General features: G+C 35.8%; 1 protein-coding gene across 14 annotated transcripts in view; it reads left to right on the forward strand.

Moving 5' to 3' along the window:
- LOC134472810 (zinc finger protein 684-like) overlaps positions 1–15,901 on the forward strand; it is a 122,555-nt gene that overhangs the window by 48,055 nt on the left and 58,599 nt on the right. For 13 of the 14 annotated variants that reach the window (XR_010042785.1, XR_010042786.1, XM_063235160.1 and 10 more), the window contains one exon: positions 14,167–14,241. The exons of the other annotated variant lie outside the window; for it this stretch is intronic. Coding sequence is in view for 4 of the 13 variants with exons in the window: in XM_063235160.1 (XP_063091230.1) it covers positions 14,167–14,241 (75 nt within the window). In the remaining 9 variants the exon portion in view is untranslated. The remainder of the gene's footprint in view (positions 1–14,166; positions 14,242–15,901) is intronic. 14 annotated transcript variants of the gene reach the window in all.

Raw genomic sequence — 15,901 nt, forward strand, 5'->3', positions numbered from 1 at the left:
GGTAGCAGAAGTCAGACAGAATTAGGCAGCTTTTGGATGAGCCTTTTATGTTTAATATTAACCTCCATTTGTCCTGAGGTGTGTATCCTGTTTTGCCAATAAAAGTATCTTCCAATTTTTAATTACAGTGATGAAGGAATAAATTAAGTGAAAGGGATCTGTGCTCTTGTGTGACCATTGGGCCATTAAAATTCTTATTACAGGGCTCAGAATCTAGGAGTTGGCCCCTGGTTTGTAGATCTAAAGATCTTTGTTGTGATTGGCTCCAGCTAGCACAAACTACAAAGTGTGGAGTAGATAAGAGGAAGTTTATACCAATACAGTAATAAAGCTTAGTTACTAGAATATTTACATTGGCATTTTTGTCTTACAGGCAAACCTATACATGAAGCCCAATCTTTACCCAAGGGATATTTGAACGTACATCAAAATAACATAATGACAGTACCTAAGAAAGGGTGAGGGACACATTGGAAGAGGTAGTGGGACTGGGAATCTGGACCTCTCGTGGTGGTTTTTTATGTTTTGGTATTTTTTTCTTGAGTAGATTTTGTATCAAGTGGTGTGTTTAGAATTTCTTTTTAGCTCAATGTAGCTCTGTTTTCATATTTTTGTTAACAGTATTTACTCTTTTCAGTTATACTTTCTTACTGGATATTTAAAGATCAAGACAAAAGAAGACTTTGTCAATCAAAATTAATCTTTTTCCTTTCTATTAAGGACAATCAGGGCTCTCAGATGCTACTTTTGGGGCCTTGTGGGGAGCCTCCTGGTTCTACCAGTTGTATCATCTGCTAGGATGGGACAAGGTCTTGACCAAGTCACTTCTCTGGAAAGCAAGCAGGATATTCTCCTCTCTGGGGACCCTCCTCTTGCAGAAACCACATTGACTGGCTCCTAGTGGGGTCCTCAGGTTTCCCATTTGAGAGGTTGGTTGATTCTGTGGAGTTCCAGGATCTTTTTGTTCTGTTGGTCCCTGGCTGACTGGCTGACTATGGAAGGTGAAGACCAGAATATTGAGAGTCCTCGTATCATCTTTTTTATTTATTTATATTTTTTTCTGGTACTGAGGATTGAACTCACAACCTTTCACTTATCAGGCATGTACTTGAGTCTCTGAACTAAATTCTTGGCCCTTTGTAGCATTTTTATAGGTTTTTTTGATTTTTTTACTTTTGGTTTCTAATTCTCAGTTGTTGAGCATCCAAGTTAGTTTACATCACTCTTAAGATGGGAATAATGAGTCCTAATCCTACCTATTGTAATTTTCCCCCCAAATAGTGGGGTATGATACATACAAATATAAAAATGAAATATAAAATGAAACTGAAGAACGATTAGCTTACTTAATGAGGGTTAGCTGTGCTTGCTTCAGCAGCACATATATTAATGAAAGTTACTATTAACAGGAATTAGCATCATATCTGATCTGTCTTACGCATAATGTGTGTCATTTAAAATACTTAAGTTGTATACAGAGAAACTATACTCCTGCAAAATAATAGCAGAAAACAGCCAACAGCAAAAGCAAATCTTTATAATAGTAAAAGCAAATCTAGTACCCTGGGCAAAGAAACATTTATGGGGTCCAGGTCCTCTGATTTTGTTTCTTAGCGACCCAATTGGCATTGGGAATGTTGGATATGGTTAGACTTAATGCTAGAGTTATAGAATCTATAGGTATTAGAGTGTGGGGTACCTGATTTTGGGGCCTAGGTCCCTCTGTTTTGCCTCTTGGCCCTACCCCTGGCATTAGGATGAGATTAGAGATAGACTTAATGTTGAGATATGGGGGCCTGAATATTTGTTAGAGTCCTTTCTGTAAATTTGGCTGCATATATTTTAAAGAAAGTCAAACATAAAGATGAAAGAGAGACAGAATAGGTATCATTGAAGCTTTGAGAAATGTTTTTGCAGCTGACAGCTGCAAATGTATCATATCCAACACTTTAGAATAACAGTTGTGACTGACATTACTATTCCAGGACCATTGACTTTGAAAAATCTTTGCTCAGAAATGATGGTCATAAGACACTTAACGTTACAAAAGTTATGTTTTTGTCATTGCAAGTAATTTTAATGTGAAAGACAACAGTATGGTAAGGTATTTACCTAAACTTCATATTTTAGAAAACTTATGCCTGAGGAGCATAAATATGTTTTAACATACAAAGAAGTTAGCAATAATTATCATCATGGCTTCCTAGAAGGTTTTTTTATATATACTAACTTAGCTTCTACTCATGAGGCAAAATTTAGAATCCTTTAACAGGTCTGTGTAGGATAACAACACTGACAGGAGTCAAAGGATAGCTTTAGACCTTCTGTAAGTTCAAGAAACAGTGCTTATGCCTATAGAGAGCCTTATCAAACACAAGTGGATCTCTTTTATACATTAACAAAATATTGTTTAGTTCAACTGAGTAGATATAGATTGTTTTAAATGGCAGGACTGTCCCACTGAGATTTTTTTTTTGGCATTGTACCAAGTATAAAAAGAAATGTTAAAAAAAAAAAAAGAACTGTCAAAAGTTTTGATTGTTTTGTTTAAAGTCTAGATACAGTGCAATTATACAAAAGAATATTTATTGATTACTTTGTATTCAACTTATGTACTTCAACTGTAAACTTTGCACATTTACACAAGGCTCACATACAGTCTGTTTAGTACTTAGATGTGTGTATTTGTGTATATCTATATCTGTTGCTGTGTGTGTGTGTGTGTGTGTAGAAAGAACACCAAATGCAGTGTAATCTAAAAGAATTGTTTATTTGACCAGTTATAAATTGATCACTTAAGACTTTACAAAAAAGAAACACCTGAATGACATTTGACTCTCTTAAACTCAATTTCATAAAAAATTAAAATCCTAACAGCAGAAAACGTAAGAAATTATTTTGATAAAAAGTAAAACCTTTCTTTCCTGAGGTAGTTGTAAATTTTTAGCAAGAACACATTGATGAGCACATCAATATTTTTAGTAGGAAACCTTATTGCTTTAAACATAAAGAACTCTTTAAACTTTTAATTATAACCAACTTAGTAGTATGCAATAATCTTTTATGTAGTATTATACATTTAACTCGATAACCTTATGAAGAATATAATCTTAAGCCTTTCCATTTTACATTATTAATAACTCTGAAAACCCAGATATAGTATAGTGTATTTTATAGATCTCAAGAAACTAAGAGTATTCTTTTCTTTCTTTCTTTCATTTTCTTTTTCTTTTAGCGACAGTGTCTCGCTGTGTATTTCAGACTGGCCTTGAACTCACTATGCAACCCAGACTGGCCTTAAGCTTGAGGCAGTCTGCCTCTGCTTCCCAAATGCTGGGATTACAAACAGGTGCCATCACAATTGGCTGTGTTAACAGTTTTAAAGATAATATTTACTTTTATCAACCAATTTAATTTAATTTGTTTGCTAAAGATTTATTTAGGTCATGTGAATAGAAGGCATTTGGGTTAATTATCTGTAAGCCAATTTAAAGTGAATTTTTGGGATTTTAGCAGAATCTGTTTATTTTTAAATTTATTGATACATATTATGTATATGTAATGATCACATTCAACATAGGGAATTTGTACCTGTGCGTGATATATCTTGCTTCCCCCCCCCCCAATGCCTCTTTCCCTCTCTATTTACAAAAGCTTTGTTTCCATTCTTTCCTTTTCTCATTTTTTAAATAATTTTTTAAAGGTTAGTAAACAGAACAATCTGTACATTAACCAATATCATATGTATATAACCCTGATATTACCAAATTTCATAGATTTTATTTGCAAGTGGAATCCAATAATCCTGTAACAGTGACTAGGTTTTAAAGAGACCTCTGTTGAATTTTCTTGTTTTCTTAATCCCAAGCAGATTTGTTAGCTCTTGAATATCTGTATAATTGTTTTTGTTTTGTTTAGTAAGAAATCGAAGCATTAAGCCAGCTGTCTATAAATATTTTTAAAAGGAAAAAACCAAAATCAGTTGAGTTTTAAAACAATGTAGTAAATGGAGCAGTGTAGACACTTTAGCCAGTTATTACAAAAAACATTTAGAAGAAAGACCAAAAAAAAAAAAAAATCAAAAAACCCAGAAACGAACTTATGTGACACATAAAACAATTACATTAAGTCAAAGTGCACTTCTAGATGCATTGGTCATTTGGAATGTAATAGTTCATTTTTTTGTAGTTTAAATTACAAGTAAAGTAGTCAGAATGCTTCCTTGGCTGTACCAATTCATAAATCATAACAATTTTTATAGCACTCTATAGTTAGTCTAACGTTACAGAATTAAACTGATAAAAGAGTTAGAAGGGGAAAGAGAAGAGCTACAGATTGCCAGATAGAATCTTTGTTCATTTTCTCTCATTGTTTCAAACAAGTCAAATTTGAGACCATGTCTTTACACTCTTTAATGTACACTGAGGACAGGCCCTGAATTAGAAAAATCAACATTGATTAAAGAAAAAAATTTCTGTTTTGAGACAGTTCCAGTTTTGTAAAATATACGCTATGGTGACATTTTGGGGCTATACACTGAGTGATGCATGATGTCCTAAAATAATGTGCATCTCCAAGATCTCCCGTGTATATTTCTGAAAAGAGAAAAGACAGTATTCTTTTAGATGTTTTTCCTTGATCAGATAGCTTCCACTTACCCCAACTTTCTAGGATATGGTAACACTGCTTTTCCTGGGTCATACAACAATCTGACTAATTTTCCTGGGATCAAACAATTTAGCTCAACCTAGTTACCCTGGTATCTGACAACCTGGTGATTTCTAATTTTCTTAAGGTCAGGCAGTGGGCACATCCAAGTTTACCCAGAGATGGCAACAGTACTGCCCCAATTTTCTGTCTTGACTGCTGTCTGGGTGTCCCTGCTATCATGCGGAAATCTGTTTCTAAGCATATCTGGGTTTTCTTGTGTCTTTAATAAATGAGAAAGGAAGGAAAAAAGTCATGCATAAGGGCTATATTTTTCTTAGAAAGTCACTTCTAAGATCTCTAGGGAATGATAAGTTATGTGAAGACTTCGTGGAAAGTCTGCATAGTTACATAAGGAAGTCCAAAGGTTCCTTATTGTAGACTAGTTACAAAGGCTTTCATGTTTTTGTTTTGTTTTGTTTTAAAGTGGGGGAGATAAACACAAGGCTTAGATTATTGCAAGAAAATTAAAAAAAAAAAAAAAAAAAGAACAAAGAAACGCAAGAAAACAAACTGACATGAGAGCCCGGTGCTGTGGGAAGTGGCAGAGAAAAGGGTACTAGGACCCTAGGAAACCAAGTATTCAGCTTTGGCAACATTGGAGTTGTCCTGAGCATACTGTGTCCTCACTGCATCCACTGTGCGGTGATGTCATCTCCGGCACTATTCCATTTCCCTTCATCCCCTCTGTGATGGTGCCATCCCTGGTGCTAAGCCTTCTTGCCTTGTATGTCACTAATGGGTAATGCATCCCTGCAGCATGGCCCTACGTGTGTATTCCTTAGGCTTAGGCAGAATCTCCCCTCAGCAGAGCTTTGTCGGGGGAAATTTGGGCCTTGCTTGTATAATGTGGTACAATAAGCCAGGTAGCAGTGGCTACTGGGTGGACACCCAGCTGCTATAGAGAGGAGGAGATCAGTAGACACGCCAGCCACCATCAGGTAAAGTTCCCCCTCCCCCATTGTCACTGACAGTGTGGGGACTTTTTTGCCTCACATCTTAGACACTTCTCTTATTAGGTAGCTTCTTCTAAAAGTGGCTCCCAGTTAAATGTTACTAAGTTTTTGGGTTACTTGCTTCCCTTTCTGCAGGTGGATTCCAGGTTATTGTCTCAAACAAAAAAATAAGTGACCAAAAAGCAGTAGCAAAGTTTATTTGAAAAAATAATAGTTGAGTGTGAGAGAGACACTGGCTCTGCAAAATGAGCTTGGACCAAGTAAAAGAGGAAGAAATAAGAAGAAGGAGAAGGCAGGGTGGGCTGTTGTGAGGAAAGCCATGATAGCCAGCCAGCTCTTCTTGGCATCTGTGACCTTTAATACTGTAAAAATCTCAAGGAAACCTAGGAGAACTTCTACATATGGGTCCTGAGAGAGGGTGCTGGGATCCCATGCCTCAGGCTAGTGTCAGGTCTAGACCATGCTCCTCAGGTTCTCTCCAGAAACTCACATGCCGGGCTTTGGGAACTGTTTGGAGCATGTGTTCTGGGGTCTTGCAATTAACAAGTCATGCCTACTTTCTCAGCCAGCTTTGCCACACCCTAAATCTCCTATCTCACTTGTGCTTGGTCATTTACTGTACCACCCCTTTAGAAACACACAGTTAAATGGTTTATGTTTTCCTTTTAAAGGGCTAGAAATAAATGGCAGGCTCAGACTGGAAGAAGATGAAGGATAGTAAAAAAAAAAGGAAAACTTCATTGAAGAGAAGAAAGAAAAAACTGGGCTCCTACTAGCTTAAGGTTTTTAGGTGACCCAGTCAGGCATCAAAAACCAGTCACCCAATTGCCTCTTTTATTTTCATAATATGGTAGATTCCTCCAGCCCTCCTAAAAAGTAGATTCATGATAATTTAGGGAGATCATGCTTTTCTTATTCTGTTTGGAGAGTGAAAGAAAAAGGGGAGAGATTAAAGATAAACATATCAGTTTGAAGAATTTCCTTTGATCAAGTATGGTTAGGATCCAAAAATGTGCATATTTGGAGGTTTCCCCCTCAGGTGTCACCCAGAGGTTGTTTCCTCATTCTGTGTTTTCAGGATTAGCTTTAACATTTCTGTGTGCAAAAGGTTTTCTCCAGACATTGAGTGGGGCAGTCCACGTGCTTTCCTGGAAGAGCAAGTTTTAAAACTGTCTGACCCAGGAATGGGTTAGATTGACCTAAAGGAATTTCTAATAAAATCACTGCATGTCCTGGGGCATACACCATGACACCTCTTTCCATACCTTCTTAAAGGGAGCAAAACTAAGTTCTTTTAAGTGCTTTTATATGGAAGTACTCATTTTTAGCCAAGCACTTTTTTTTTTTTTTTTTTTTTTTAATGTGTAAGCACTCATTTTTGGAAACCTTTGACCACTAAAAAGGGAAACAATTACAGTGAGAGAAAGCCATATAGAGGGCAGAGTGTTAAAAGGAAAGTGAAACATTGAGCTGAAGTTATCAAATCAGTGCTTCAGTTTACCTCTTACCTAGCTCATCAAAGGAGATATTATCAGAAGGGACCTGAGGAAAAAGAGGATGGACTCATCCATTCCATAGGGGAGGTTGTAGGTTCACTGGCTTAGATCTTTCTACAGAACAGAATTGCAGATTGTGTCAGTGAAAGACATAGAAAGATGTATTAGGTAAAAAGAGAAGAATACACTTGGGAAGCAGTGTAGATGCTCATACATAGATTAAGGTGCTTTATGGTCTGGGCTGGAATGCAAAATATCTGTCAGGTTACTTAATGTGCTAGATCAGAATGCAGACTATTCATACATGTTGGCAGTTTAGAGACATACTGACCCTCTGTAGCTGATTCCTTGAAGATGGCAGTCTTTAGCATTTGTGAATCTGTAGTATGCGGGGAAACACAGGCTCACTTTCCAGGTAAAAAACACAGGCCTAATTTACAGTCTTATTATACTTCTAAGACCCTTAGAAATTTTTGGAGTAAGTTTCCTGAAAAAAGAGAGAAAGCATTGTAACCTTAGGTAACTTTATGTCCAGAGCTGCAGTTTTCTTAACATGTTCACAGTGGGGTCATAATTTGTATGTCTTGCTGGTAGGCCGCTCTGAACCACCAGTGGGACAGTCATTCATATACAACTAGTGGTTCAGACTGGCAGAAATGTGTTAATACAATTTTAAAATTACAATTTTTATTTTCTACTCTTCTAGTTTACCTCAGTTACTACTTTACTAGAGGCATTCTCTACTTCTCATATCTAAGAAAAGAAGTTAGGAACGAGGAAGTTGACAGCAATTCTGAAATTATGTTATGTGCCAGATAGGAAGGAACAAAATAGTATATATGGTAGATTTTGGGAATGAACCATGACACAGTGGGAGAATGATACAGGTAGGTACGTAGTGGTTAATTGTGTTGGAGATTAACTCAAGTTACAATAAAAATTAGTTAGAATGTTTTTAAAATTTAGATTCCTGGCTCACAGATACAGCGATTCTTTTTTTTTTCTTTTCTTCCATTAGTTACTTTGGTTGGATCCTAGGAGTCTGCATTAAATTACATCTGTGAAACTGCTTAGAGATTTTCAGGGCCAAGCATCATACAGCTTGACCGGAGCCATTTTTCTCCAGGTTAACCTGGATCATTCTGATCTTTATTCTGACTTATTTTCTTGGCATTGTTAGCAATAGAGATCATTCAGATTGTGAGGTTTGAAGTAACCTTGTAAATAAGTTCTTGATGTTTTTTTCAACAGATTTGTGATTACATATGAAAAACACTATTTTAGGTTCTGCATTGATAGGCAATGTCCTTGCCCCAGTGGAACCTATTTCTGCTTTGATAGGAAATACATTATGGAGGAGGAAGCAAATAATTACAGGTGTGTAAGAAATCCAGAGGATGATAAAGAAGTATGTTAGAGTACAATCAGACCTGATTATCACTATCAGAAAGGTCTTTCCAACATAAGTGATGCTTAAACTAAGAGCATATCAAAGCTGACTCAATTCGTTTAGCTAAAGGGGAAGAATAAAGTTGGCATCAGTAATCTCTGTAAGTGTAACAATTTAGGGAAACCTTAGAAGGTGAAAGAGAACATTTAAGGGAATAAATGTAGACAGTGAGGTAGAGTTAGAATTTTGGGTTTTTATTCTGAAATGCAGTAAGAAGTCATTGAAAGGTTTTAAGTGAGGTTCAGGTTTGCATGGCAAAGACCTAACTTCCTACAGAGTAGAGAATGGTGGAAGGGGACAAAAGGATACAAAGGGACAACATTTAGAACGAAACTGTTACATTAATCATAGTAAGACTGGTTCCCTGGCTGAAATTGTAAATACAAGTATAAAATAGCTAGATCTCAGAGGTTATGAGATTTTGTGGTAGATTTGTTGTAGATGCTAAGAAAGAGGGACTAGGAAAGGATGTCTCCATAGGCTTCCGATCGGAGCAATAATGTGAAGAGTATTTGTAAATGAAAAGGGAAAACTGAAGATCACTTTATAAAGGTTGAACATGTTTATGTTGAGAGATTCCTGGCCATGTGTGGTTGATAGTTGGAAATACCTATTAGGAAGTCAGGAGAAAGGTGTGGGTTAGTGATCTAGTTAGACTTAGGTGATATAGGTGGTCATTGAAGCTGTGGCTGTTGATGAGATTGACTAGACAACAAATACAGAAATGGAAAAAGGACATGGCAGGAACCTAAAATTTTCCAATATTTAACTTTTTGTAGAGGAGAAAGACCACGTGAAAATTTGTCTTCTAAGTCCACACTAAGCTTTTCACAAAATATTTCTTTCATCTGACCATCTGGATTTGTTTTTACCGCCCATCTTGAACTTCTGAGATAGGGAGGTTAATGACCGCTTACCTGATGGTTTTGCTTTTTACCTGTCTTCTTTTAGAGTTAAATTCAATATTTATGATTTTATTTCCTCTTCATGTCTATTTTAATAGTTACACTTCTTTGCAAACCTTTTAGGAATTGCTTTTTAGATTTACTGTATATGTGTCTTACTCTGTTCAGGCTACTATACCAAAAACCATAGAGTAAGTAGATTTCAAAAAATAGACATTTCTTGCTCACAGTCTTAGAGGGTAAAAACTCCAAGATCAAGACCTGGGAGATTTGCTGACTGAAAACTAATGTTGTGGTTATAGTGAAGTAAGGCCCTATTTCCTCATTCATAAATGGCTTATTGTAGTCTTACCTGATGGAAGACTCAAGTGAGCACCTAGGCTTCTTTTATAAACACTAATCCCTTTCATCAGGACAGCCATCATGACCCAGTCACCTTCCAAAGCCCCTACTTCCAAATATTGTCATGTTGGGAATTTGGTTTTAACTTGGGAATTTTGAGGGGTGCACATTCAGTCCATTGGAAGTTTTAACTTACTGCCCTCTAACTTCAAGTAGTATAAACCATTTTTGTACAGCGTAAGAACTTTATATAAATTGTTCTTCCAGTTGCTTTCACTCATCTTTTGTGGGTTACATTTTACTTTTTGTACATGGTAACCCTATAATTTATAATATTGCATGCTCATTTTCTATATATATCTTGTTCTGTGCTTTTCTCTGTGCCTGTATCTGTCTTCCTCTTTCTGGTGGTGGTAGAGATTAAAATGAAGGCCTTTGTAGTGAGCTGCATTTCCTTTTAAAAAGGATCTCTCTTAAATTGCCCAGCCTGAGCTCAGGCTTGTGAATTCCTCCTGTCTCAGCCTCTCAGTGCTGGGGTTACTGATGTAGGGATTACTACCATACTGGGTTATATTTGCCTGGATTTTATTTATTTATTTCTTAAAGCCATTACAGGCAACAAAAAATATTTTAAATTTACCTTCATGTCTGGTATTCCTGGCACTATTTCATTTTATAGATCAAAGTTTCCGTTTGGTTTCATACTTAACAGCTGAAGAACTTACTTATATAATTATTAACCAGCTGATATTACAGGAAATTGTTTCAGCTTTGTGTGTATGTGTGTAGGACCTTAATTTGCTTTCATTTTTGAGAGATATTTTCGCTATACTGTAATTCACATTTTTTTTTTCTCTTTTGAGCATTTTAAGGTATCACTCCACTGTTTTCTGACTTGCAGTTTTGGAGGAGTTTACCGTAGTTCTTATCTTTATTCCTCTATGCATGATTTTTTTTTTGTCTCTAGCTACCTTTGAGATGTTTTCTTTATCTTGGGTTTTAGTGTTTTATCTATAATGAATATAGGAGTGCAGTTTTTTTGTGGAGGGAGGTGGTGCTGTGGGTCAAACTCAAGGTCTCACATATGATAGGCAAGCCCTGTATCTGAGCTATACATCTTTCTGCTTAGTGTTTGGTGTTCTTTGAAAATTTTGCATGTGTGGGTTGAAATCTTGCATTCTTTTTGAAAAATTCTTGGCTGTTAACTTTTTCAGACTTTCATTCTAATTCTCTTTGCTTTCTTCTTCTGAAATGTTAATGTATTATTCCATAGTTGTCAGATGGTTTCTTGAAAACATTTTTTAAAAGTTTTATGCACGTGTATGCATTATGTTCTGATCTGTTTTCAAGTTCTCCAAGTCTTTCTTAGTTGTGTCCAGTTTACTGATGAGCATGTCTAAGGAATTCCAATATGTTTTTTAGATTTGGAGGCTGTTAGGAATTAAACCAAGATCTTGTGTATTTTAGGCAAGCACTGGCATATTGAGCTTCACCCCGAGCTGAAAATTACTAATAATCTTGCTTATATTTGTTTGTTTTTTACTAACATTGTTTTCCTTACAGTTCTCATATATCTGGAAATTCCCTTTCTCTTTGTGCAAAATACTGCCCCCACCCTTTTTCCTGCTGGATCCCTTAACATGTTAATCGTATTAATGCTTTTTGTGTGATGGTCTGTAATACCTACGCCTGAGCTGTCTCTTGTTTGAATTTGTTGATTATCTCTGGACAGTGGAATTTCCTTTCTGTTCTGTGTCTTACTCTTAGAAATCAAAACCAGGGCTATGTGGGTATTAGGCAAGCACTCTGCCACTGAGCGAAATCAGCAATCATATCTGATACTTTTTGACCCAAGTAGCAGATAACATATGTAGCAAAATGATAGAGACTGAAGCTAATAACATTTGTACTTGTAAAAAGGACAAACATCTTTTTTTCTCAGTCCATTCATGTGGGAAGTTGAGTCAGTCTGTTCTTGAGCAAAATTTGGGTTTTGTTGGTGGTGACTTTGTCTTTAGTATACTACCAACTTTGTATTCCTCCAGTTATAGGTTCCTGTTACTTTGTGCTTGGTCTGAAGTCTAGGTACTGTAGAATTTTTTCATTTTTCCCTCTCTTTAGATTTAATTGTGTCTTCCCACCTTGCTGTAGATGAGAGTATCTCTCAATGCTTTTGCCCCTCTGTCAGTAACCTGCTGCTGTAAACTAGAACTAGGTTTTTGATAGGAGCAAGGGGTTTCTCTATTCTGTTGATACAGCCTCAGGCCCCTGAACTTGAGGGTCAGTCCGTGTTGTGCCCCCCCCCCCCCAGCGTTTCTTTCCCTTAGTCCCGACTAGCCTTGTGTCTGTAGTTGCTTTTAGATGGGAGGTTCCTGTTCCATATCTGTCTGTAGCAGACCTCTGTTACAGAAAGTAAGGGGTCCTGGACTGAAGGTTGTTTTGTCTACCTCTGTGAGGGCTAAAAAAGATTTTGGTTTTGCCTTTTCTAGCACACCAGCAACTCTTTACTTGTGTCCTGGGAAGGAGTTTCCTATCTTTCCCTAGAGACAGAAGTCTTTTGTTTCTATTCTTCCCCCAGAAGTAATGACTCTGCCAGAGTTTTATGGTTAAGAGATTTTGCTACCTCTACTTCAAATTTATGTAATTTTTTTGTCTTTTTTTTTTTCTTTGTAATAGTTTTGAAAGATTGGTGGGCTTTGTAGCTTCTTTACCCCTAGTCTCGTAGTGACAATCACCTCTTTCACTCCTATCACTAAGGGAGACTTTTTTGGTTCACTTAACATCAGTCTTTCTAACTGGTAATAAAGGCTTCATGCAGAACAATTGAGTAGAACTTCCCTTGTTCCTGGAGCTCTTGTTATCCCAAACTGATTTGGCTTTTAAAATTTGAGCTGATTTTTTTATTACCTGCTTAATGGTTGCCAATTTTTATGTTTATATTTTTGGGTTTGTTTTTTTTTTTTCCTTTTTTTCTGTGCTCTGCCCAAGGTAAGAAAGCTTGACTGTCTAGTTTCTCCTTGCATAGCCTTTTCCCTCTTAGGAATGTAGCTTGCTTGGCTGTCTTGCAACCTGAGCTCTCTGGTGTGCTCAAAAATAGGTACTCTCCCCCCTCTCTTTTTTTTTTTTTTTTTTTTTTTTTCTTTTTAAAGCTTACTCAGTATTTTCATGCTGTTTATATCTCAAGCAAAGAGACTTTCCATTTAAAAGTTTTAAATTGCTACTTTGGTAATAAGATAGTGCATTTATATTCTGTGTATAACTTTTCAAAGTTTTTAAATCCTAGAATTGCCCTTTTGAGAAAGAGATTTTACTACAGATATTCTTAGATTTCTGAATTTTATATTAAAAATAAAATTACCTCAAAGTTGCCATTGAAACAGTGGTAAATCACTTGAATCATCTTGCCACCAAATCCCCCACCCTTTGGGAACAAACAGAATTATTTGGGAGTAAACTTTGGAACCTATAATTGAGAAGATAAGGACTTTGAGTATTTTTTGTAAGAACTGAAGTTCCACGTTTTCATGAACAGATTTTCTATTTCATAGACTCTTTAGATTTCCAGAGACATTTTCCTGCCACCTGTTTATTCCTTTCTGATACATTTAGGATACTAGACCTTGCTTGTCCTCTGTTGCTAGTGTCTATCTGCCCCTACCCTCTCACCTGTCTCTATCTCCCCCCACTGCCGTGTATTTTCTTACAAATATAATAAGAACCTAACTGGCCTTTTTATTTTTTCTGGTGATGCTGGCGCTCAACCCAGGGTCTTGTGTGTGCTAGATAGATGCTCATCTACTGAATTATACCTTATCTGTTAACATTTTTAAAAACTGAAAAGGTGGTACACTTGTACCTTGTACTGTTTGGACCTAGCAGGAAGTTTAAAAAAACAGCAACAAAAAAAGATAATAGTTATCACCTAAAATCCCACACAGAATAACTTCTAACATTTTGCATTCTGGTTTGTTTCTAAGAATAAATAAATTTAAAACTACAGTTAAATTCTTGGTATGTATACAATTTTGTATTTAGCATTTAATATTTAATATTACCTCACAGGCATCTCTCTGCCTTACAAAATGATCTTAAACTTTTACATTATTATGGAATCCACTAGAAATTACCTTTACTTGTTACCTTTGTAGTATTTGTAATTTGAAAGTCAGAAAAATTTAAAGCTTATTTTGAAAAGCTTATTCTATTTATAATTATATCACAAGGTATAGAAATAGTTGTTTTTGATTCTGTTTTTAAAGATGGGTTTTTTGGATTCCATTGACCCAGTGGCTTTTCTCCTTTAATTTCAGAATTCCATACGTCATAATCTGTCACTCAACAAATGTTTCCTTAAAGTGCCTCGATCCAAGGATGACCCCGGAAAGGTAGGATTCATTTTCTTAAAACAAAGCAGTTGTATTTTCTATATGTCTCTGGTCATGTTTGAATCTTAAGAATTTGTCTAGTTGATCAGGAAGTTTTGTGAAATAGCACCCCTACCCTATCTCATTTAGTTGGTATGCTTCAAAGACCAACCAGTTAGGTAGAGCTTTCTTTTTAAGCATTAGGAAATTAGTTAGAGAGCTAGTGCTTTGTTATTGTTTATGCATTCTAATTCTAATGTGGTCTTTGATTGCTTTAAGTGTTGTGTATTGAATCAATACAGTGTTTGAATTGCTTGTGAGGAACCACATAGATCTGTGTGTAATTTACAAAAGGAAAAGTATTCTAACTTTGAAATAAAGTTGTTTCTATGTTAATATTCTGTTTTCTTAGTGGCTGTGTTTTCTTCTTGATTCTGTTTATCTTCTGTCATCATCACAGTTTCAGCATTTTATCTACAGAGACATTTTTGTTTGCTTCAATAGCCATGTCAACTGTAATGTGGCCTTAAGTTTGTATAGTGGCTTAGTTTCTAAAGCTCAGAGTACTTGGTTGGACCATGTTTGGTTGATAATTTACCGTGATAATTTACTAGATTACGATTTCAAGACAGGATAACTGTTGGCAAGATACCTTCTTGTTGGGGTGATTAGGCTTTTTCCTTGTCCCTGGAAGAATATTTCTAAAACAAAGATGTGTACTTTGTTATAAAATATCATCTTTTGTTTTTCTGATGTTACCATTCCAGCTGCAGTTTACTTTATTCAAGGCTCAGTGTGAGGAACATCTTGAAGTTTTTCAAACATAACTTTCATGTGGTCTTATTGCATCTTTTTCTGTATTTCTCTGGCCAAGTTCTTTTCTTTGAAAATTGGGTTACAACATTAGGTCTTTGAAGCTTTGTTTTTCCATACCTCAGTTGAGTTTGTTGTTCCCTTTTTTTGGTCTCTGTTTCTTTGTAGCCTTTTCATTGTTACAGTACCTCCTAACTTGTCTGTTTTTTTGGACTCCCTTGCTCCAATTTATAGTTACTTTCACACAGTAGTTGTCAATTTTAAGAATGTTAACTACAGTGATCATACAGTGTCTGCGTTCTCCAACTTTTAATTCTTCTTTGCCCTTAGGTTAAAGTCTAAACATATGAGGTTGTAGGGATAACATGTACTGTGCTCACTGTTTAGCCCCAGTCGCTTGCACAGTGGCTGGTAGCACTGAGGCATCCTGGTATGACTGTATTGGGGCCTCTACCAGACTGTTAACTTCCTGAGGTTATAGATGGAGAATTTTTCATTTCCGTGTTAAAGTACACTCCTGTGTAATACTTTATAGCACTTTGAGTGATCTGACCAATCAAATGGTTATCAAAACTGAGTAGATTATTAAAGTCTTATTTTTTTGCCTATATTTATAACTAAGATGTGACAGCAATTGGTGGCAAAATTCTTTTCCCTTTAATACTGACTTATTATCATGAATTAGAATTTTCTATATATCTTTCATTATAATTTTTTATAGTATATGTAAATCATATTGAAAAATATTTTATTAGAAATCTGAAGGCTAATTGGCTTTTATAAAGAATTAGTTTCAGTTTGATTTTTTAGAAAATTAAAGATAGTAGAAATGAAAAATTAATTCACATGAATCGTATTATATATTAAA

This window comes from Cavia porcellus, unplaced genomic scaffold (assembly GCF_034190915.1).
Source record: "Cavia porcellus strain 051 isolate PalLab524CR breed Dunkin Hartley unplaced genomic scaffold, mCavPor4.1 scaffold_25, whole genome shotgun sequence".
In the NCBI taxonomy this organism is placed as follows: Eukaryota; Metazoa; Chordata; class Mammalia; order Rodentia; family Caviidae; genus Cavia; species Cavia porcellus.